General features: G+C 42.6%; 1 protein-coding gene across 4 annotated transcripts in view; it reads left to right on the top strand.

The window, feature by feature from the left end:
* The window catches only part of SCN8A (sodium channel, voltage gated, type VIII, alpha subunit), a 352,497-nt gene that overhangs the window by 291,822 nt on the left and 37,817 nt on the right, over positions 1-22,858 (top strand). For 3 of the 4 annotated variants that reach the window (XM_006900211.1, XM_006900212.1, XM_006900210.1), the window contains 7 exons: positions 793-966; positions 2,958-3,314; positions 7,853-8,323; positions 9,055-9,172; positions 9,721-9,875; positions 13,535-13,708; positions 20,151-20,273. In XM_006900211.1, coding sequence (XP_006900273.1) covers positions 793-966; positions 2,958-3,314; positions 7,853-8,323; positions 9,055-9,172; positions 9,721-9,875; positions 13,535-13,708; positions 20,151-20,273 — 1,572 coding nt within the window. The remainder of the gene's footprint in view (positions 1-792; positions 967-2,957; positions 3,315-7,852; positions 8,324-9,054; positions 9,173-9,720; positions 9,876-13,534; positions 13,709-20,150; positions 20,274-22,858) is intronic. The other variant, XM_006900213.1, reaches the window with a different exon arrangement.

Raw genomic sequence — 22,858 nt, 5'->3', positions numbered from 1 at the left:
AAGGATTCTGGGGCTTCGCCTGACATACTTTGGATATGTTGTAAGGAGAGACAGGTCTTTAGAGAGGGACATCATGCTGGGCAGAGTGGAGGGACAGCGCAGGAGGGGAAGACCCTCTATGAGGTGGATTGAATCAGTGACTGGGGTAATTGGGATGGGTGTGTCAGACGCAATGAGATTGGCACAGGATAGAGCAGGGTTTAGGGCTGTTGTACATAGGGTCGCTATGAGTCGCAAACGACTCGATCGCACATAACAACAACAGTATAATTAAGATGTTTCCCTCCCATGTTGATTTATTTCCTGTCTTGTACTTTGGGTATTATTCTATTACTTCTCTGATTTAAAAGAAAAATTACAACATATATCTAGATTTGATAAGACACAGAATAGCAACTCAGGAATATAATTGCAATTAAAACAAGTCATTAATTTTTTTTAAGCAAGCATCTTAAACATACATGTTCCGGTAACTGCTGGCCCTTTGAAAGGAGTTACCTTGAGTACTATTGCTTGAGTACTATTGCTCAGAATATTTTTTTAATTGCACCCTTGAGCAACGTGAATGGGAGATATGGTATCAAAAATGGAAACAGTAGACTTAGAGTTTCACTCAAGGAGAAAATGCGGTTTTTCTTTACCATGGGCTCATCAAACAGCTAGACAGTGACATCCTTGGATGGAGAATTAACTGAGGCTGTCTCTAACACCTCTGGATATGTTGTACTGGAAGGCAATAATAAAGCCATTCTCCTTCTGTTGCTTCTCTCTCTTATTCCCTGCCTCCTTTAGGTTTTCACTGGAATTTTCACAGCGGAAATGTTCTTGAAGCTCATAGCCATGGATCCCTACTATTATTTCCAAGAAGGTTGGAACATTTTTGACGGATTTATTGTCTCCCTCAGTTTAATGGAACTGGGTCTATCAGACGTGGAGGGGCTTTCGGTGCTGCGGTCTTTCCGATTGGTATTCCTTATTTCTCCAATTTCTCTTTACATTTTCTGTCTTGCAGCTGCTAGAAAAGGTTTTGCATAAGTTAACTTGATGACTATGTTCTTATTCTGATTGGCTAATGTATTTGGCTTCACTCATAAAATCTTGAAATTTTATAGCCAAATACCTCACCTAGAAGTAGGTTTTGGCTTTGTTTGGGTTTGGTTTTTGGTTTTGATTTGTTTTTAATAGATAGATAAGATAGAGCAACAAACAGAAATCAGTTGCAGAAGATGCCACAGAAACTAATGGCTAAAATAAAGACATTGACTGGAAGGACGCCAGGGTCTCTTCTGAGGTCTAGGTTGGGTGTGAGGGAAACCTAATCATCATCTGAACAGCTCCCTAAAATGATGAGAATTTATTACTGTTCAAAAGGGACTTTTCTCATTTCTACTGTTACAGTGATCCTTTCCAGAAAATGAATAAATAACATTTTTTAAAAATTATATTGAAGTTCATTATTAAACACTGGCTTTTTTTCCCATATTCTTAGAAATAAGACTCCTAAGAAGGATTTTTCACTAGTATATTTAAAGACATTAATGTTCAAATTATAAACAATTAGCTCAAAAATAATAGTTAATAGTGTCCTGGAAATAGCTGCCCATAAGTACAGGCCTAAGTGATGTCCTCATTAAGTCTTACCTAATTAGGCTGAGCTAGTTAGGGGGTGTGTCCCACTAAGACCAAGCTCATACTGCTTTCCTGGCATCAGGACTGGCTTGGTTTTTCTCTCCCTTTTTGGAAAATACCTGAGCACTTGCAGCTGGAAAGCTGTAAATTTGGGAGTTTGATGTGTTTTGCTTTGTTTTTTCAATTAGAATATTCTACGAGTCTAATAATTTTGCTAGAACCAGACTAAAACATATCTCAGTCCGTTCAAGCCACAAATAACATCTGCCAAGTTTCTGAAACCATTCTTTACTGCTCTTTGGTCACAGTGGGCTTTCTGAGAGTATTTCTTATTGTCCAGGAAATAAGAGGAAGGATTAAGATCTAAAAACCCTGGCACCAATATTCTTAATAAATTACAAACCATTCAGAAACAGAAAAAATAAAGAGTGGCCACATATACACACTGGCCCCCTGGAAAACCATGACTCTCAGCTAAGACTCACATATTCAATAAGAAAATAATGTTCAAGCCAATAGTATTGTCATCTACCAGCATTCTTATTATAGTATGTGTTAATTAGTTGTTAACTTAGGGCATCTCATAATCATTCCATTGGCCAGGCTATCTTGAGTTTATGTATAATAATTCTCAGACTACTAGTTAAAACCATATCCTCATTCCTTACAGAATGTAGACATGTTGACAGGTACCAAAACTTCTGTCTTTTGAATAATGTAAGGGTGGTACAAATAGTTCAGGAATTAATATCAATATTGATTCTTTCCTTAAGGTGTGTGTGAGAGAGAGAGATGGATGTAGATATCTGCCCATATTTGGGACTTGTGCTGTTACTCCAAGTTATTCCAGATACATCACAAGGTTTCATATCAGCCATTATTAGTAAATGACAAGCAAAAGGGAGATTATTCAATATTTTTAAATACTTGATTTTGTTCGAAGACAAATTATTTATTTTTTTCATTCCCCTTACAATACCTGTTCTTCACTTCCTCACAAGTCACATTTTTCTGGACATGTCTTTTATTTCTCTTGAGAAGTCAATGGAAAATCTGTAGGAAAGAGATGTGTTCACATATGAGTTTTATAAAAATAGAGTCTAAGCCAGTTTTATTGGTTCCTATTTTTCAATTTTTCACATACTATAAAACTGATCCTTTTTTATTGGTGCCAGTTTCTCCTCCATTTAGTGTAAGATGTCCTGTGAATTTCTCAAGAGAACTCAGTAAATGTAAATTGATTTTATTCTGTGTTTCTTTTTTCTCCATTTGAAGAGAAAACGGACTGAGTGTCATTTGGCGTGTGTTTGATTTCTTTTCTTCCTTAGCTCCGAGTCTTCAAGTTGGCCAAGTCATGGCCAACCCTGAACATGCTGATCAAGATTATTGGGAATTCAGTGGGTGCTCTGGGTAACCTGACCCTGGTGTTGGCCATTATCGTATTCATCTTTGCTGTGGTCGGAATGCAACTCTTTGGAAAGAACTATAAAGAATGTGTCTGCAAGATCAACCAAGACTGTGAACTCCCTCGCTGGCACATGCATGACTTTTTCCATTCCTTCCTCATTGTCTTTCGAGTGTTGTGTGGGGAGTGGATCGAGACCATGTGGGACTGCATGGAGGTGGCGGGCCAGGCCATGTGCCTCATTGTCTTCATGATGGTCATGGTTATTGGCAACTTGGTGGTTAGTATTCTTTATAATTTTTTTCCCCTCAAACAACCTACCCCTTACACAAAAGCCTTATTTGCTTAATACCTTACCTGGCTGTGCTGGTTTTAATTCTTTCTTAGCCCAGGAACCCAAAGCTCTAGATGAAGGAGAAGAGATTGGGATCTGTAGAGTGACTCCTGTGTTATAACCCTCATAACGTGCCAGCCCTTTTTCATAGTTAAGGAAATAAAGCTCAGAAAAATTAATAACTTTCCAAAGGTCCTGTATCTGATACTAATGTTGTTGTGTACTGTCAAGTCAGAACTGACTCATAGCTCACACACATGCACACACACACACACACACACACCCCACCCCGCTGGTTTTCAGGGGCAGTTAATCACATGGGAGGAGATTGCCCATCCTCCTCCCATGGAGCAGCTGGTGGCCTTGAACTGCAAGCCTTGGGACTGCAGTGAAGCTTCTTGCCACTAGGCCACAAGAGATCCCTATCTGATACTAATAGAGCTTATATTTTCATTTAGATCTGTCTGATTCCATGGTCTGTATTCTTTCTGCTCTGAAAAGTTTCCTTTCACCTCAATAATTCTTGGCCTTATTAACACTTAGGGTGAGATAATTCTTTTTTGTGAGGTACTGTGTTGCCTTGTAGGATGCTTGACAGTATCCCTGACCTCTACTTGTTATATTTCAGTAGCACCCCACCCCAACCAGATACTGCTAAATGTCTCTTTGGGGTGAGATATCCCACTCTCCTTTGTGAACCACTCAGAGAAACCAACTTAGAGGGTTCTTTGTAACGTTGCCATTGAGTCTGCTGTACGCATAGCGACTCTCTGAACCACAGATCTGAACCTTGCCCCATCTTACACCACCCTCACTATCTCTGTCAGGCTTCTGAGCATAGCAGTCACTTGTTGAAAGTCTTCCTCTCTTTCTCTGACCCTCCACATTCCTCAGCATGATGTCTGAGGATTGATTCCTCCTGAGAATATGCACAAAATCAAGTTTGTTAATAAGCATCCTTACCTCTAAGGGGCACTCTGGCTGCACTTCCTTCAAGACAGATTTCGTTCATTCTTTTGGCCGTCCAGGGAATCTATATTCGGTATTCTTCACCAATACCACAATTCAAATATTCTTCTTCTTTATCCATTGTCTTCTGATGTTGTAGCAGTCACTTATTGGAAGTCTTCCTCTCTTTCTCTGATCCTCCACATTTCTCAGCATGGTTGTCTAGGAAGCAATTGAAAAGACCAGGGCTTGAATCAGGTGCACCTTAGTCTTTAAACTGATATCTTTGCCCTTTGGAGATGTCCTTGACAGCAGATTTCCCAAATACAACACATCTTTTCCTTTCTTGGCTGCTGTTACCATGCATGTTAGTAGTGGTTCCAAGTAAAATGAAACTGTTGTAAACTTCAGTCTTTTCTCCATCTGTCATGATGCTGCAGTGGTAAGGATTTTTGTTTTCTTGATATTGAGATGTAATCCATAGAAGCCTTAGATCTGCAGCAAGTGCTTCAGTTCTTCACTTTCTGCAAGTGAGGATATGCCATCTGCATAGCAAAGTTTGTTGGTGAATCTTCCTCTAAACCTGATGCCACATTCCTCTTCATATAATCCGGTTTCTAAAATTACTTCCTCAGCATACAGACTGAATAGGTATGGAGAAAGGATTGCGTATCTTTCTTTATTTTAAAGCATGCATTGTCCCTTTATTCTGTTTAAACAATTGCTTCTTGGTCTATGTATAGGTTTTACATGAGCACGATTAAGTTTTGTGGGATTCCCATCTTCTCAATGTTAGCCATAATTTGTGATGATCCACACAGTCAAATGCTTTTGAATAATCACTAAAACAAAGTATAAACATCTTAACTGGTATTCTCTGCTTTCAGCCAAGATCAGTTTTACATCAGCAGTGATACCCTGATGCCATTTTCTAAATCCAGCTTGTTTCTGACAGTTCCCTGTCAGTATACTGTTCAAGCCATTTTGTAATAATCTTCAGCAAAATTTTACTTGTGTGTGATTTTAATAATGTTGTTCAGTAATGTCCACATTTTGTTGAATCAACTTTTGGTAATGAGAATAATATTCTTTAGATAGGATAAATGGTAGACCACATTCTTGTTATACTGTGATCTGTCAATCTGCCTTTATATATAGAACAATTAGAAATAGAAATTTTGACACCTTGTTAGATGTTGGGCTGCTAATCAAAAGATCTACAGTTTGGATCCACCAGTCATATCCAGGGGAAGAGATGAAGAACTCTTTCCAATAAAGATTTATAATCTTGGAAACCCAGTGAAAGTTCAACATGAGTCAAAATCATTTCAGGAGCAGCGGGTGGGTGGTATGCATGTTCCTCAAAGTGTGATATGAGGACCAGCAGCAATTCGGTCATCTCGGGGTGTGTTTGAAGCACAGGATCCTGGGCACCACTCTAGATCTACTGAATCAGAATCTACATTTATAGCAAAACCGCAGATGATTCATAGGTATCTTGAGGTTTGAGAAGCCTGACCTTACAGATGAGACCTTCAGATCCTAGTAAAAGGTGTGGAGAAGGCAAGCTCAGGAAATTCCCCTCACGATGGACCATGAGAGTTCTCTTTTCTGTGCAGTAGGTGGTTCCACATACCAGCTTCTGAACTAACTGTGGCCACACTATTCCTTTTGCCTGTTCCTTTAATCCCTTGCCATCTTCATTTCTAGCCCCCTTCCCTGCAGTCCTCTTACTCCTTCAGTGCACACCCTTTGGTTCACACTGTGATCTACCCTGATCTTGCCACCCTTTCTCCAGTCTCCTAATCATGGTTGTCTTAAGGGCATCTTTCCATGACCATCTACAAATGCCAGAAGTGCATGACAGTACTTGTCAGTTCTGCCCCCTGATGGCACCTTCCCAGGCTCACTTCTGCTCAGTCCCCCTGCCTGTCTAATCTCTAGGAACCTACGACTTTGGAGTCTTTCTTTTCCTTCCATTCCTTTGAAATGCCTGTTGTGTCTTGAGTGCATCTTTCCCATTTGTCTTTCTTCATGGTAATTGTAATTTACCCCTTTCTATCCATTTCTTCAGTGTACCCAGTTTTCTAAAGTGTGGTCTGAAAACCACCTGTATCACAATTACCAGGAAAAAATGCCATGTCCCAGGCCCAGCACAAGAGCTACTGAATCAGAATTTCTTCAGGTGAATCAGTGTCAGGAAATACCTACTTTTAACAAGCACTCCTTCCAGAAGATTCTTAGGTGTGCTAAAGCTTCAGATTACAGCCTATTGACAGTAGACTAATAGAGACCCTTATCAACACGTGCATGTAATAGCCTCCTAGCAGCGAGTCTCCCCGGCTGTATGTCACTAGGAGGGATGACATCCTCAGAGCTGTCATTTCCTTAGTGTATAGACCCACAGTGGATCTAATTAATAACATTTCTAGTGCCTCAGACTAGTCTTCAAAGCCTGTCTTCTTCCTCCCATTTTACCAACTATATTCCTTTTTATTTCTACAAATTACCCAGATAAACCAAGTGTATCTGTTTCTTTTCTTCTTTTCATCCTTCCTGCTCTGTACCTACAGTCTCTGCCTAAAATGAGTGCCTCACTCTTCTTCAGGATGACAAAGTAAGAACCAAATGTAAATTAAGAATTGAGTGCTTCTCCCACCTTACAGAAGTCTTACTAAAAATAATTTAAAAAAAAATACTCTTCATGTCCAATGCCATAAAATAGGAAATTGAAACAGAATAAAGCCTGTATTCGATGCCACTTGGCCATGGAACAGAACACAGGTGTTATCATCACTGTCTTGACAAAGCTATTTAATTTTTAGAAAAATATAGAAAACAAAATTTATTGTTATAAATGTATATGCATAACACCAGAGAAAATCCATTCTTATAATAAGATGCTGTAATATACTATCTTGTTTTGCCTTCTTGCTTTCTCATATGAATCTGCAAGCCCAATTTTTCTCTAACATGCTCCTCTAAATTCACACGATAGCCATGTACCCTCCTCAACAAGCCATATCTACCTTTTTTTAAAAAAAATTCCAAAAATGTATGTGGGCTTTGCTATTCCTCATAATATCCACTCCTTTGCTCCCTGCTGTCTAGTCAGAACCAACGGATAGCTGACCCTCTGGCAGGTTTTCACAGTGTAAGTCACCCAGGAGGGGATTGCCTGTCTTTCTCCCTCAGAGCGGCTGGTGGATTTGAACCATCTGAGAGGCACCACCTCTGGGTTAACAGCACAGCGCCCTACAGACAATGCCACCAGAGCACCCTTCAGATAATGTGAGAAGTGGTGTCATTTGTATACACACACGTGGTGCTCTCCTTACAGTGCATGGATCAAGCATGCTTAGTTGACATGAACGTTTAAAATACCACATAGGCCAAAGAAAACACTGCGGATGCTTAAGTCAGCCACGTCAGATCTGTGGACTGCAAACTAGCCCAGGCCTAATGTAGTGGTTGACTTGTCACTAAACCCATTTCCTAGTCTTCACTCTCCTTTTCACCTAACCCTCCGGGTGCAGGTGCTGAACCTGTTTCTGGCCTTGCTGCTGAGCTCCTTCAGCGCAGACAACCTGGCAGCAACGGATGACGACGGGGAAATGAACAACCTGCAGATCTCCGTGATCCGCATCAAGAAGGGGGTGGCGTGGACCAAGGTGAAGGTGCACGCCTTCATGCAGGCGCACTTCAAGCAGCGCGAGGCTGATGAGGTGAAGCCGCTCGACGAGCTGTACGAGAAGAAGGGCAACTGCCTGGCCAACCACACGGGTGCCGACATCCACCGCAACGGCGACTTCCAGAAGAACGGCAATGGCACGACCAGTGGCATCGGCAGCAGCGTGGAGAAGTACATCATTGACGAGGACCACATGTCCTTCATCAACAACCCCAACCTCACCGTCCGTGTGCCCATTGCGGTCGGCGAGTCCGATTTTGAGAACCTCAACACCGAGGATGTTAGCAGCGAGTCGGATCCTGAAGGCAGCAAAGATGTAAGGTTCCAGCCGCGAGACCAGCTCTGAGCCCGTGCGTGAAAGTGAGGGTCAGTTAGGCCTAGGAGTTGGTTCAGCAGTGGACTTGGCAGAGAAGTTCTGCAACAGTTCACCTTGAGAACCCATCCTCCAGACCAGTATCGCCCCATGTCTTTTCTAGATGACCTAGTTTCCCAAAGTCAGAGTTCGCGCTATTATCTCCATCTTCAGTCTCTTGAACACTGTGAGTCAGAAACGGAGTGACCCCCACATATTCCCGGGGTTATTTCCCAGACCCCAGCCTCTAGCCACAGTTAGTTTATTTAGAGGGGTTCACTGTGATCAGTGCATGCATTCAGATACTATCACACCTGAGAGAAATTTTGAGGGCCCCGTGGCAGCTGTTAGGGGCCTCATAGCACAGTGGTTAAAGCTCTTAGCTGCTAACTATTGGCCTAGTTTGAACTCACCAGCCACTCCCAGGGAGAAAGGGGAGGCAGTTTGCCCATGTAAAGATAAGTGGTTTGGAAGTTCCTAAAGGTCTGTTCTACTGGGCCTGATGGGTCATTGTGAGTCAGAATTGGCTCGGCAGGAGTAGCTTTGGGTTTTTGGAGTGAGAACTGTCTGCATCCCAGCAGCTGGGTGATGCTGAGTTGTGGTCATTATGATGGAGGTATCATTCCTAGCAGAGACGAAGCCAGCGGTGAGTGGACATGGGACGACAGTTTCTGTATCCTTTCTTTGGTATCTAGAAACTGGATGACACCAGCTCCTCTGAGGGCAGCACCATCGATATCAAACCCGAGGTGGAAGAGGTCCCTGTGGAACAGCCTGAGGAATACTTGGATCCAGATGCCTGCTTCACAGAAGGTGAAAGGGTCGAGGAGAGGGATGAGCGTGCAGCACTTGTACTCCTTAGGGCAGATAGCAGCCAGGTCGTAACTCGGTGAGAGAAAGAGGGGCTGAGCAGCCAGTTTCAACAGCTTTGCTTTGGACCATTCTGAGGGCAGTTATGTTCTTGTTTCCTTGTTCCCCTGTTCAAATCTGACCTGTAAGACAACTCCGTCCTCAGATTTCCCTTTATCTATTTTCTCTTGGCATTGGCCCAAAGACTTCTGCTTGAAAAGGTCTGGTCGGCCCTGGCTGTGACTCCCTCCTGGCTCTCCCTCTCCCCCCCACCCCCACTGCTTCTTTGTAGGTGACCTTCCCACCTCCAGAGGGCCTTGACCTGTTAGTCTTACCACAGAGCCTCAGCCCTACCACCTTCTCCATTTCTGAATCACACATTCCGATTCAGCCACTGTACTCCTGGCTGTGTGGTGGGGCAGCACCTGGTGGGACCTGGGAGATGGAGGGAAGGGCAGGTCTGGGCGGGGTTCGCCACGGTCTGACCTGCCTCTCCCTCCTGCTGGTGCCAGGTTGTGTCCAACGCTTCAAGTGCTGCCAGGTCAACATTGAGGAAGGGCTGGGCAAGTCCTGGTGGATCCTACGGAAAACCTGCTTCCTCATCGTGGAGCACAATTGGTTTGAGACCTTCATTATCTTCATGATCCTGCTCAGCAGTGGTGCCCTGGTGAGGCCCAGGGGAGAGGTTGACGAGGGATGGGCTGGGAAAGTGTTGATAGAAACTACTAGGGAAAGACTGCATGGAACCCAACCAAGCCTGGTTTCTCTGAAACCGCTGATTGGCTGTGATCCCATCCATAAAGGTCTAGTAAAGGAATCTTAAGCTGCTATTTTGAGTCTTTAGGGTTTGAGGCCATACTTGCCCAAATCCTGATCTTGTTTATCCTGATCTCAGCATGATCCTCCAATAACACACACAAGCCCCCTTTCATCAGGATGAACACACAAATTACCAAGTGTCTCCACTGCCTGGCTTGCTCTTTCTAACCAGCTCCCTAAAAATGAACTTTGTCCTCTCACCTAGCACCCAGAAATCTCTCATACCTGCCTAAGATGGTAAGGAGGTGGTATTCTCCCACCCACTCCCCTTTCACACCCTTTGGAGAACTCAGATCTTTATATATTAGAAATATCCGCTCTCTGAGACAGGGTTTTTATATTCACATTGTTATACGTGTTTACAATTAGTCAGGCATGCAGAGCACACAGACACCTTTCCCCTCCAAGACTGATTATCTTGGTGTTTGCTTTTGTTCCTAGCTGGGTTCTTCAGAGGAGCGCTCCACAGAGTGTGATATGAAGGAGGCTTCTCTCAAGTTGAGCAGATTAAAGGCAACTGGCCTTAGAGGCACTGCATGGTTTTCTCATTATGGGGGAAAGGAAGGAAACAAAATTCTAAAACGTCTTAAAAGGAGGCAGGCACATTTGTGTGACTTTAAAAGTCAAAGCTTATTCTGGAAGCAAAAAGAAAACCAAAATTCTTTCATTAAAGATCCCAACAATGGCTCGAGACGTTTCACTGGCTTGTGAGGAGAAGAATAAGAGACGCTGAGAAAGGCAGTAAGGTGTCATGAAAAGAGCCCAAAGAGATAGATGATGATTTTCCTTAGAGGATTGTGATAACTCATGGAAGGATGTACCCAGAAAGGTACCAGAATGAAAGAATCAGTGATAACCTCCAATCTGAAGAAGAGGGGGTCACACTGCCCTCCCAACCCTGCATCACTGAAAACAGCAACAAGCATTCCCTCAACATTGAAGATTGAACGCATGATCTCTGCCCTTGAGAAAAGGTTATACTAAGGCAATTGAATGGAGAAAGGTGTTTTATTATTGTTGCCAAAATTATTCTTCCAACTTAATGAATAAAACCCTGACATAAAAGAGAAAACATGCCCAACCTTTGAGAGAGTCTGCTCTTTCCCATCTGTGCAAAGAAGAATAAAAGCAGCACTAAACTAAGTTTTGAACTTATGTGACTGTTCTCCTTGGACAGTTTTGTCATAACAAATAAGGAAGAGGTTGGCTCATATCAGAAGACCCTATGGAGTAGTGAGCACGAGAGTTCAGACTCACTAAATGATGACACAGTTAACACATACACCAAAAGACCAGAATGGGGTTAAGAAACTTCTGAGAGTGGACATTACAGCCCCTGGGCACCAGAAGTTCTGTCTGAGACATCTCACAGATCTTGGGTTCTAGAAAGGTTTCCTAAGAAATGGAGTTTGGGGGGGGGGGGACTGCTGTGGGAATATATGTGTACCAACACCCACAGCAGGCCTCTGCCTCCACTGCCTAGTGATGAAACTGGAGCATCTGATGTGCATATGCCTGTGTCGGAAGACGAGGCTGCCGGGAGCCCACTTCTGTTCTTCCCTCTGAAGTGGCCAAAACAGGCACCTCCCATTACTTGACAGGGGACATTCTTTCACCTTACAGAGTGGGTTTTCTTGGGGATTTTATTCCCTCCAGCCTCAGGAATTATCTCCTCCAAGTACCACATCCATGCAGTCTGCCACTCTGCCACTAGGAATAGCCACCCCTCCCTATCAAGGAATTACCTCATTCATAATTACCAGAGAAAGAAAGTAATACTAAAAATTTCCTCACCTGCTTATCTTCTATGCCCCCCTATAACCTCAAACTGCTATCAAGGGCCTAAGAAATTAAAACATTTTGTTATATAAAAAACATTTCTAGTGATAGCTATTCCATGGAGAGGGACATTATGCCTGGAAATGTGGAAGGTCTGTGAAAGACAGAAGACCCTCAACAAGATGGATTGACACAGAGACTACAGCTATAGAATCGAGTGTGTCAGAAATTGTAAGGGTGGCAAAGGATAGAACAGGGTTCAAATCATAAGCTCTATGAGTCAACGGCACTTAACAACAGTATTGGTGAGACTGTAGAGAAACTGGAATTGTTATATGTTGTTCATGGGAATGATCCTCTCGAGAGATGCCACGTTCAGAAATGCCAGTACTAGGTTGTAAAAGGAGCAGATTCACTGTGAGGGTGGCCAGGTCTGACCTGTACCCACTTCATAAAGGAAATTGTCACCACCAGTGATATCCATAGCAGCAAACAGAAAGCTGCTTGGTCAGACATGCTCCCTACAATGCTCCTGCACCTATTTCTACCAGTCGTTGGGTCTGAGTTTGTTGTTGACTCAGACTTTGCTCACAGTTGTGGAGTTCATTAGGGAAATAGTTGGAGAATGGAAGAGGCAAAGAATATCATACAGTGCAAGTCCGGGTTTAGTCCAGCAGTTCCAAGCCAGATTAACAAAGCACAGTTCCTCAATTAGTGGCTGTCTGGGTTCGGTTCAGCAGCACAAATGCAAGAACTCTCTGATTTCCTCAATCACGCCGCAGACTTTATGTCAGAGCAATTGTAAGACAGCTTTTCCTTTAATTATCTGGCAAGCAAAACCTTCAACTGTAGCATAAATGCAGGGTTCCTCTGGTTACACCTTGCTCATTCTCTTCACAGCAGTGCCACAGTCTCTACCCTCTCTCCACCACTCTCACCAGAATACTTCACAGTCTAGAAAGCTCTCTCTCTTATAGGTCCCACAGCTATTGATGATTTGCAAGACCATATGTCTACAATTAAGGTCCCTGAAGACCATGCCCCTCACACACACACACACAACAGAGGCTAACACGAAGGCTAGAAAAGCCAATTTTTAGGGTTTCTGACACCACATAAGTATGTACTCAAGTGAAATGAAATAGAAATCTACAGACTTGTACATGAATGTTCTTAGCCACTTTTTCACAAAAATAGGAACAACACAAATGTCCACAAACTGATAAAGGTTAAAAAAAATGACACAGTATATCCATAAAATGGCTATTTTGCCATAAAAATAAAGGCAGTACTAATGCATTTTACATCATGGACCAACTTTGAAAATATTGTATTGAATGGAAGAAGCCAGTTTCAAAGGAACACACATCGTATGATCCCATGTATATGAAATATCCAAAATAGACATCTTTACAGGCAGAAAGTAAATTAATACTTGCCTAAGGCTAGGGGAGGTGAAGGGAGAGAGAGCGAAAAACATTCTCTAGTTGATTATAGGGCCAGATACACTAAATATGCTATATGTTAAAATGTCCGATTATCAGTTATAAAATATATGAATCATAATAATGCCGGTTTTTTTAAGTACCATACTTAGCAGGGAAGTAAAATAAAAGTGGCCGGGAACTAATGATAGACTCATAGGCTAACTCCATGTGTGAAGAGCATTCCAAGAATGGCAGTATTTCCGATGCTTTTAGGCACTATAAGCAGTTACTTCTCTTTCAGGCTTTTGAAGACATCTACATTGAGCAGAGAAAGACCATTCGCACCATCTTGGAATATGCTGACAAAGTCTTCACTTATATCTTCATCCTGGAGATGTTACTCAAGTGGACAGCCTATGGCTTCGTCAAGTTCTTCACCAACGCCTGGTGCTGGCTGGACTTCCTCATTGTGGCTGTACGTGTCCCGCTTTCTACTTGCCTTCTCTTTCAGCTGGAAAACAGAAAGAAGGGCTCTTTCTAATGGCTGCAGAAGCCTTAGACGCAGGGAAAAGGCGTAGGCAAGATGTAGATGTTGCTTAAAGCTCACACTCAGATATGAATGTGGAGAGAGGGCATTGAAGTCCTCGTATTTACTCCAGGGACTAACTAGCCATCTTTGCTCTGGCAGATTTGGCCAAGAAGATTCAGAGATTATGAATGGGAGGTGGGATCACGGGTCTCAGAGCCCCTTGTTTTAAGGCTGGGAACGGAAAGATCTTGCCCCAAAGCAGCCACATGCCCTCTTTCTCCCAGAAGAAGGAGCAAGAGTGAGGTGAGTGCTGCTGGGAGAGAGATGATGATGGGTCTGTGTAGCCTCTTCTGCTAACCATGCCTGGGGAACTTTCCACCTAACTCAAGGCCTGGTACCAGGCTGACTGAGCAAGTCAGTTAATCAGGGAGAGTGGGAGGGCTTGTCATACCAAAATAACGTTTAACCAGCTTGTTGTTTTTAAAAAGTAATATATTATGTTGAAAACTCCTTGCATCCCATTCCTAAGGCCAATGCATTGCAGTCTTGTACAGTGATCAAACTTGACAGTCCTTTTTTCCAGGTTTCAAGATCATCTTGGGGACTTGGTGGCCATCACCACGTGTTATTTTTCAGGTTGGATGCTGCATCATCTATAACCATTTTTCAACCCACCAGCACTCGTTCCTCGTTGACTTCACTAACAGTGTTGACTGGTCTCTCATTCTGTGTAATAACTACAGGTGTTTTGTTTTGTTTTTCCTTCCAGTCAAATCTGCAATATAAAGAAAGGGTAAAAGGGAATTGCAGGGACAGGGCCTCTGGAGAATTCACTTCCTGCTGAAGGCTGAGAAGTGCCAAGGAAATTGGGAAGCTGGATTGATACACTTGGAATACAGGTTTATTGACAGTATTGTGAACTAACCATAGAATGTTTCTAGAATCTGCTGTTGTTATGTGCCGTCAAGCATCCTGTTTCCATATCTTTCTGCTATCTAGACAGAGCAGAATGGAAATATCTGTTAGGTTAAAAAACCCAATGCTTTGCACTAGTAATGATTTCTGCTTTATAAATGCATTTCCCCACAGTTGATATTAGCAACTCCCATAGTTAATCACTCCTTCCAAGAGTTATCATTATCCTCCCATTTCTATCCCCTATTTCACAAAGCAGATCTGAAATTGGAGAAATGTCTAAATTAAGTGAGAGAGCCTTTAAATTGAGCTAAGGGTGGGGCCCCAGAGGATCCAGCATGAGACCCTGGCAAGAAGTTTCACTACTTCCTTCAGCAGCTGTGGATACCAGGAAAGAAGGACCGCTGCTTCCCACAGATGAAAAGCTTGACCTCTCAACCTTCGGAAATAGATTTAGGGTAAAACTTAGAGAACTAAAGTGAGACGGGGTCCACTCTCTTCCCCAGAGAACAGGGGATGTAGTTAGAGGCTTCATTTTTCTCTTAATATCTCAGGACCATTTGGATTCATGGGGTAGAGCAGTGGAGTCCTAGAAATACCCTCACTTCCATATTCTGGACCAGATAATTTAGACGTCTCCATTACCACATTCCCAGCTGCCCTGCAGTGACACTGGCTTGGGACAAAACTTCCTCACCATGACCTTTTCTTGCACCATCTACCCTAATGTGAACCACTATCTCCCTCTTCTCTGATGGGTGAGCAACTCCCAAATTCAAAGTATTGTTTAAGTGTCCAAATACATGCTAAAAACATTAACATTCTATGGATCACTCTTTATCAAATATTTTTTTTGGAAGATCACTTCCTATACTGAGTGGCAGGGATTGAAAAAGAAACTTATAGCCAACTGACAGTCAGTAAATTTCTGGCTTTGGGGAGTTACTGGATTATCACATTTCTATAGGGCCTACCTGAGAACACCTCTGTCTTCTATCAGTTGTTAGTAATGGAAATAGAATACCATTCAATGTGTCGGATTCTCCCAGAAGCCAAAGCACACTAACAGAGGAACAGGTAGGCATGGTCCTGGCCCTAAAGGACCTCCGCTAATTTGCAAGATAACTCTGCTCTGGGTTATAATATTCTAGCATTTGGGGACTGATATTTGTCTTTGTCAAACGTTGCTGTTCATTTCTTCTTCACTTTACATGGAGTGAACATCCACAATTCTTGTGCTATATATAAGGGTTGAGCACGTCTCCCTGAGGGCTTGAGAAAACACACTTACAGCCACAGCAGGAGAACAGAGCAGTGCTGAGTGGTGGCAGCCCCACACCAGCTGCTGTGCATGTCCTTCACAGCGGTTGCCACTCTTGGTTGTAGTTGCAAAATAATGCCTGGACTGTCACCTCAACAGCCTGACCTGTCAGCATCTTTGCTGTCTATTTGGGTGAAAGTTGCCATTTCTTTGGTTTTTTGGAATATCTCGCAGGTATAAATGTTAGGTCCTAATTTAGCACATTCACCCGACAAGACTCTCCCCTCCCACTTCAGCCCTTTGTTATGTGGTGTCTGCCTCTGTTGCTCATCACCATAGTGATTTCCCTAGTAGATTTTCATTCTTCCTTGTTGCCTCTTAAAAGCTGCTGATACTACGCAGAATCATAGAAATAATCTTGACAACTTCCAAAGTTAATTATCCCTATTTATAAGCCAGGAGCTACATTTTAATTTGCTCAGAGGTCCCTGGTGGTACTGAAGATATTAGCCTCTGTCATCTTTTCTTCAAGGAAATGGGAACTTTCAGCTACTACTTGCCTCATCCTGAGTCCTTTTGCATTCTCTTTGAGAAAGTGGCCCAATGTCTTCCCCCACTTTTTTAAACTGAGATTTTAATGAAAGATTATAGAGAACTTTGATTTCCATTCATTCATTGTTGCTCATTTTCCTCCCTGCCCACTCCTCCCTCCCCCCCCCCATTCACTTTTCTCTCTGATAAGGAAAAAAAATTTTTTTTCATTGTTATACCATCCCTGCCCCAGTCCACTTTACTATGCAGTTCTTATTCTGGACTCTTGCCATGCAAAAAATACCTAATCATATATCCCTTTTAAACAGTTCTCTCCCTCATCAGTTTCAATGCTGTGTAGATTATTTATCCCGTCCTTTCTTAGTTTACCCCCAAACCCAATGTCAGTCCTGTTTTATACCAGTGGCATTATGCAGTAAAAGATATTTCACTCAACATAATGTCCTCCAGGGTCACTCATTTTGTATATATAGTATTTCATGAGTTCCTTGTTTTTCAGTGCTGTTCAGTATTCCATTGTGTGAATATACCACAGTTTCACTGTCCATTCGTTTGTTGCTGGGCACTCGGGTTGTTTCCAACTCTTTGCTATTATGAACAAAGCAGCAATAAACATAGGTGTACATATATCTGCTTAGGTGGCAGTTAAGGTTTCTTTAGGGTATATTCCCAGTAGAGGAATTGCTGAGTCAAATGGTATCTCTATTTCCAACTCTTTGAGAAAGCGCCATAATGCCTTCCATAGTAGTTGCACCACTTTACACTCCCACCAACAGTGAATAAAGGTTCCAGTTTCTCCAGAACCTTGCCAGCATTTGTTATTTGCTGCTCTATTTAATTTTGCTATTCTTACTAGGGTGAGATGATATCTCATAGTTGTCTTCCCCGTTTTTCTATGCCTGCAGTATAGCTACAACTCTTTGTTTTGTTTTCTTCCATTTTAGATTCCCCTCCCCCTCCACCCCCATAAAGCATCATTTAAATAGTGTGCTGGGAATTTAGCATGAGGATTCAGGGATTCTAAGAGAGCCCTGAGTGGCTAACATATATAATCCTGATAAGACCCTTCTGAGTTGCACCTTGGGGAATCTCTGCCATATTGACCAGTTGAGCAGCAGATGACCTCTCAGCCGTACTTAGAGCCAGCTGGGCTACAGGAGCCTCTAGATTGGCTCCCACTCTCCTCCATCCTTCTTCCCACTTCAGGCTCACTTGTTATCTTATAAACCACCCCTGAAGATCTGGGTCTCCTTGCCTTGTATGGAGCCCATAGTCATTTGAGTTCTGCTGGGCTTAATGTTTTTCAGCCTTTACCTGGCATAGTCTCACAGAAATAAACTGAGTTAGGATACTTTTGAGCACAAGTAATTCTTTAAGGCAGGATAGGTTACCTCCAGATGTTCCTATTGCGATATCACTAAGCATCTGGCTGATTTAGAATATCTTGGGTTAAGAGTTGGCTACGTAAGCAAAAGACACCTTCATATAGACTCTTACTGATAATGAAGAGTGAAAAGTTCTCCATAGGTGCTTTGTTTTGCATAAAGTTTCTGAGATCCTTGTTTCTGGATGAGGTTGAACTCTGCACCAGTCCCACTTCAAAGAGCAAAGGTAGCCTGAAATAGGGCAACAGCCAGTTCCCAGTTTGCTTTAGACCCTGCCTGGGACTCCGGAGAAGATACCTACTCAGAGGATAGATAAGTACATACATAGACAGAGGCCCACGTCCTTGTTTAGACTTGAGCCTGCTCATCCCTGACCATGGCCAGAGCAATAACCTTCCATTTCTACCATCTACCAGTCTTGCCACTTAACTACTAATGTCTTCATTTTAAAAAAGAAAATAATTGTATGCCGTTCAGAATACAAAGTCAGAGAACATAAAGCCCTGTGACAGGGATAAAAAGAGGAGCAATGAAATGAAATTGTGGACTATTTCTCACCCCCTCACACCACCATCACCACCTAAACTTGTGTTAAAATGTCATCCATTTAGGCTGAAAAAACTCTTCAACTGCCACTTCTTAGTGGTTGTTAGGTGTCATCAAGTCAACTCCAATTCATACCGACCCTGTCAACAACAGATTGGAACTCTGCCCTGTCCTGTGCCACCCTTGTGATCTCTGCCATGCTCAAGTTCATTGTTGTAGCCACTGTCAGTCCGTCTCACCGAGGGTCATTTTCTCTTTTGCTAACCACTCACCCCCACGCCTGGCTCTTCCCAACATGTTGTCTCTCATTTTTCCAAAGATTGACCCCTTCTGAACACCTGCCTGAAGGATGTGGAACGAAGTTTCACTTTGTAGCCCTTTCTCTATAACAGATGTTTGTTCTTTTTGCAGTCCTGTTGATGGGAACTTCTTAACCCAGGATTTGTGATGGAAGGTGAATGCAAGACTTCTCTAAGAAACACATGCTTTATCTTAGCTAATATATTCAATTTTTGACTGTTGAAACACTTACAATCGTATTGTTATCATCCAGCATGCCTATGGGGCAGGAAGAAAGAGCAATGAAAAGACTGGGAATATAGCACTTTAATCCCGACTCTAGACTGCTGAGGGGACACTGAACAAATTCTTGGGAGGGAATGTCTCATTTTAAACTTCTATAATATAAAGAGAAATTCTCCTAGGATTCTTCCTAGCTATATTCTAATCATGAAAGTAATACTAGAAGTTTGTACTAGAAGTCACAGATCAGAGACAAGTTCATTTGGGGCTATTCTGGAGGGCAAATAAATGATTATTCTTATTAGGTGCCAGCAACTTTGTTCCAACTGAGAGTGAACGGAATAATGGAACAAAATACTGCCTGATCCTGCACCATCCTCAGAATCACTGGGAATTGTGAATTGACATGTCCAGATGCACTCAAATACTTCTGACCATGGAAGGGTCATGGCTATTGGTAAAAATGTAAAGACTGTTTCAGTTCAAAGCAAGGTATAGGAGAATGAAGTGAGTTTCCATGAAGCCAAAATCCTGTCAAGGAGAGTCCTCACTTGGTTCTTTTCTTCTTTGTAACAGCAAAGGCATCTATGGTATTTATCACATATGTCATGTGTTGATGTAGTAACTCATCAGAGCCTCACATAAATGGTTTCTTGTCAACCAGGATTAAGGGAGCTTCTCCCTGTTGGAAACCCAGTGGTGAATGAACTGAGGAGGGGGCAGCTTGTGTGGAGTGTGTGTATTTATCTGTATTCTTTTCCATAGGTACCATTAAATTTGTCTGGCTTAATTTAATGGGAACTTCTGGGACCTGCAGAGACTGTAAAGGGCGAGGGTAAGGTTCTTGTCATCTGTTCAGGCTCCTCTCCTTCCAATGGAACTTCCTCACTTGATCCCTCCCCCTTTCGCCTCTTCCCTTTTCCAACATGTATGTATGTTCTGCCGCCTTTTCTCAATTTTCTCTTCCCTTTGTGTTTTTTCTTCGGCCTCTCAACCACCTTTCCTTCCAGGTCGTTTGAGTCAAGTTGAAGTAGGCAGCTGGTGTTACCCACTTCCTCTACCTGGGGGGGGTGGGCCCAATCTGTTTAATCAGTGCTAGGGGTTTTATTCTAACACTCTGGAACCTCTTGTTTTCTTTTTTTCCTTTTTTTTTTTGTGTTTGTTGTTGTTTTGTTTTCTTTTTGTTTTCTCTTCTGTTTCTGTGTAGGTCTCTTTAGTCAGCCTTATAGCTAATGCCCTGGGCTACTCGGAACTAGGTGCCATAAAGTCCCTTAGGACCCTAAGAGCTTTGAGACCCTTAAGAGCCTTATCACGATTTGAAGGGATGAGGGTAAGATACTAAGAGCAGCTGATCCTTCTGCATGCCAATGGAAACTGTTTAAGCATGCTAGAACTGATCACGTGGTGGAAAGATCATTCAGACACAAACTCTGTGATGCAGCTGCTGATTCGATCCTCCACTCTTTCTCCCTCGCACCTGCCCCGTGCGAAGGGGAGTTGCATTAAGCTGCCTCATCACATTAATATATTGGCCCCACTCCCAACAACATGCCATCGCAGAACATGTTAACCTTGGCTATTCTCATTTGGCCTGGCTTACCTGTAGCACTTGGGGCGGCTTTTTTGGGCTGTTGATATAATAATAGGGAGAATCACCAGGTGCAAAGAAGGGGAATTGTAACCCACAGACCTACTGAAAAGCGTAGGCTGCAGCCAGGCAGCGTGCTATATCAAGGACGTCCACCAGGCGGGACGGTGGCCTTGGAGTCATGGAAATGCAGCTGAGCAGGGACATGAGATCTGATGGCAGGTGTGGAACTGGGGACGGAGCAGAATTTGGAATGACTCTGGGAGAAGAAATGCTATTCTTTCTACTCTGATTGATTCCTCTTGTTGCACCTTGTTGTTCTCAGCCCAGTCCCATAAGGACTGGCAGCCTCTGTCTGATAGCAAAGCTTTCCTTCTCATTCCCAACCCCTCTGCCCATGCATAAGGTCCCCTATCCTAACACTGCCAAATAACAAACATGTACAATGCTAGGTGACTGAATATCAACTAGATCTCCTGAAATTTCTCAACACCTCCCATTCCTAACTTGATGTTTCAAAACCCAAATCCATATAATACAAGGTGCTGTCATCCTTATAACTTAGAAATAAGGCTCCCTCATTCAGTGCCTTTTTTCTGTTTCTTAGTGTAAATAAGTGTGTGGGTGTGGGTGTGCACATGTTTGCACATGTACACACAGAAAGAGAAATCAATTTCCTAGGATCAAGTGGACAACTGGCACCCAGGGTAATAATTGCCCTCCCCTAATTAGAGAGGTCTGTTATACTTAACGAGACCAAGAAAACTCATTTTAGTTCAGATGTTGAACACATGCAGGAGAGCAAACCAGAAGACATGTTTTTAAACATACAAATATCTGAATGTATAAATGAAAATTAAACTGTTGGCAGTAGTCCACGTGAAACAAGAGTAATTGACAAGAAGAGACACGAGGACAGCAGTGCTTCATTCATTCATCATCTGTGATTCCCTGGCCACTACTCCATGAAGCCATCCACAGTTTCACAGGAAAATGGACATTTCACTGGGACTGGAAATCTGTTTTCTTGTAGTCTATTTGGATAAACATTTCTTTGCAACCCAACTCATATTTCTTCTGTAGCAGAGTCACAGTGTAAATGTTAGCTTGGTGAACCCCTCCCCAAAAAGTCCTCTTCAGGAAAGGTGGTTCTATAGCAGCATAATTTTATCTTAGAATTAAATCAACTGCTGTGAGTTCTAAGTCTTCCTCTCATGGAAGAGAGACATGTCCAAATGGACACCATAAGGTCATCGTTAACTGCCTTAATTTAGAATAGGATTAAATTATATATTCCCTGTTTGTCCCCCTTCTCAGGTTTTTCAGAAAGAGTTGGTTTTTAATTAGATGATGTTAACTTCTTGATAGAATTGATAATTGATTTTCATGAAAAACAGAAGCCAAAATTCAATGAGAAGTCCACTGAAGCAATACAGGCAACCTCGTGCCTGAGCTCAGTAGTAGCCTTTGAACCTCCACAGTTCAATAGCAGTGATCCTTGAGCCAAGAAAAAATGGCCAGCAGCACTAGTTAATGGCTTTCTCCATCCACCTCATTACTCCCAGGTCCATCCCGGGGGACCAGCTGATGCCAGTGTGCATGGTGTGTTTGAATAATTTGCATACAAAAGCCCTTTTGATGGCCACCCCTCTTCCTCTAGCTCCTCCTTGTTGTCCTGCCTTCCCTGGACTCTGTCAGGCAGTTTGAGGGTCCAGAGCTCCAGAGTAGATGAATGAAGCAATAAAAAAAAAAAGTCTTACTTGAAAAGCACTAAAGTGAAACATCTTAATGTATTTTCAAATAAGATAATACAGACAAGAACAAGTTTAAACACAGAGCACAGCTTTGGTGTAGGTCTTGAGTTGACTCCAGTCAGCCAAAAAACTAATCCTAGCCAGTTGAGTAGGCAGGAAGGATTCAAGGGTTCACTCCTATCATGCAGTTGCCCAGCCCTTCTGTAGAAGATTAACTGAAAGAAGAAAATAGGGCATTTGGCCATGTTTATAGTACATTCCCAGTAATGAGCACAATTAGGTGCATACCTTTAACTTAATTTTTCTTAGGGGAAGAGTCTTTCTTTTTCGTTCATTGGTTTGGATTCTTCTGTTTCTTGAAAGAAAGTGTCAAATAAGAAGTCTTCATGAACTGAATGGCATTTAATCCAGATAAGCTCAACTGTCACTGTGCTGCTCAGCATTCCTCTTGACCAGGAACACATGACCCTAGCCGTCCTGGAACACTGACTCCAGTCTCCCTCTCTCTTTCCTCAAACCAAAGACCAGAACATTGAAATACTCATCCCATTGGCAAAGGAATACTTAATGTAG

The sequence above is a fragment of the Elephantulus edwardii genome, unplaced genomic scaffold (genome assembly GCF_000299155.1).
Source record: "Elephantulus edwardii isolate Elephantulus edwardi_28Jun2011 unplaced genomic scaffold, EleEdw1.0 scaffold00278, whole genome shotgun sequence".
Taxonomy (NCBI): Eukaryota; Metazoa; Chordata; class Mammalia; order Macroscelidea; family Macroscelididae; genus Elephantulus; species Elephantulus edwardii.
This window is presented reverse-complemented; position numbering and strand designations above follow the sequence as displayed.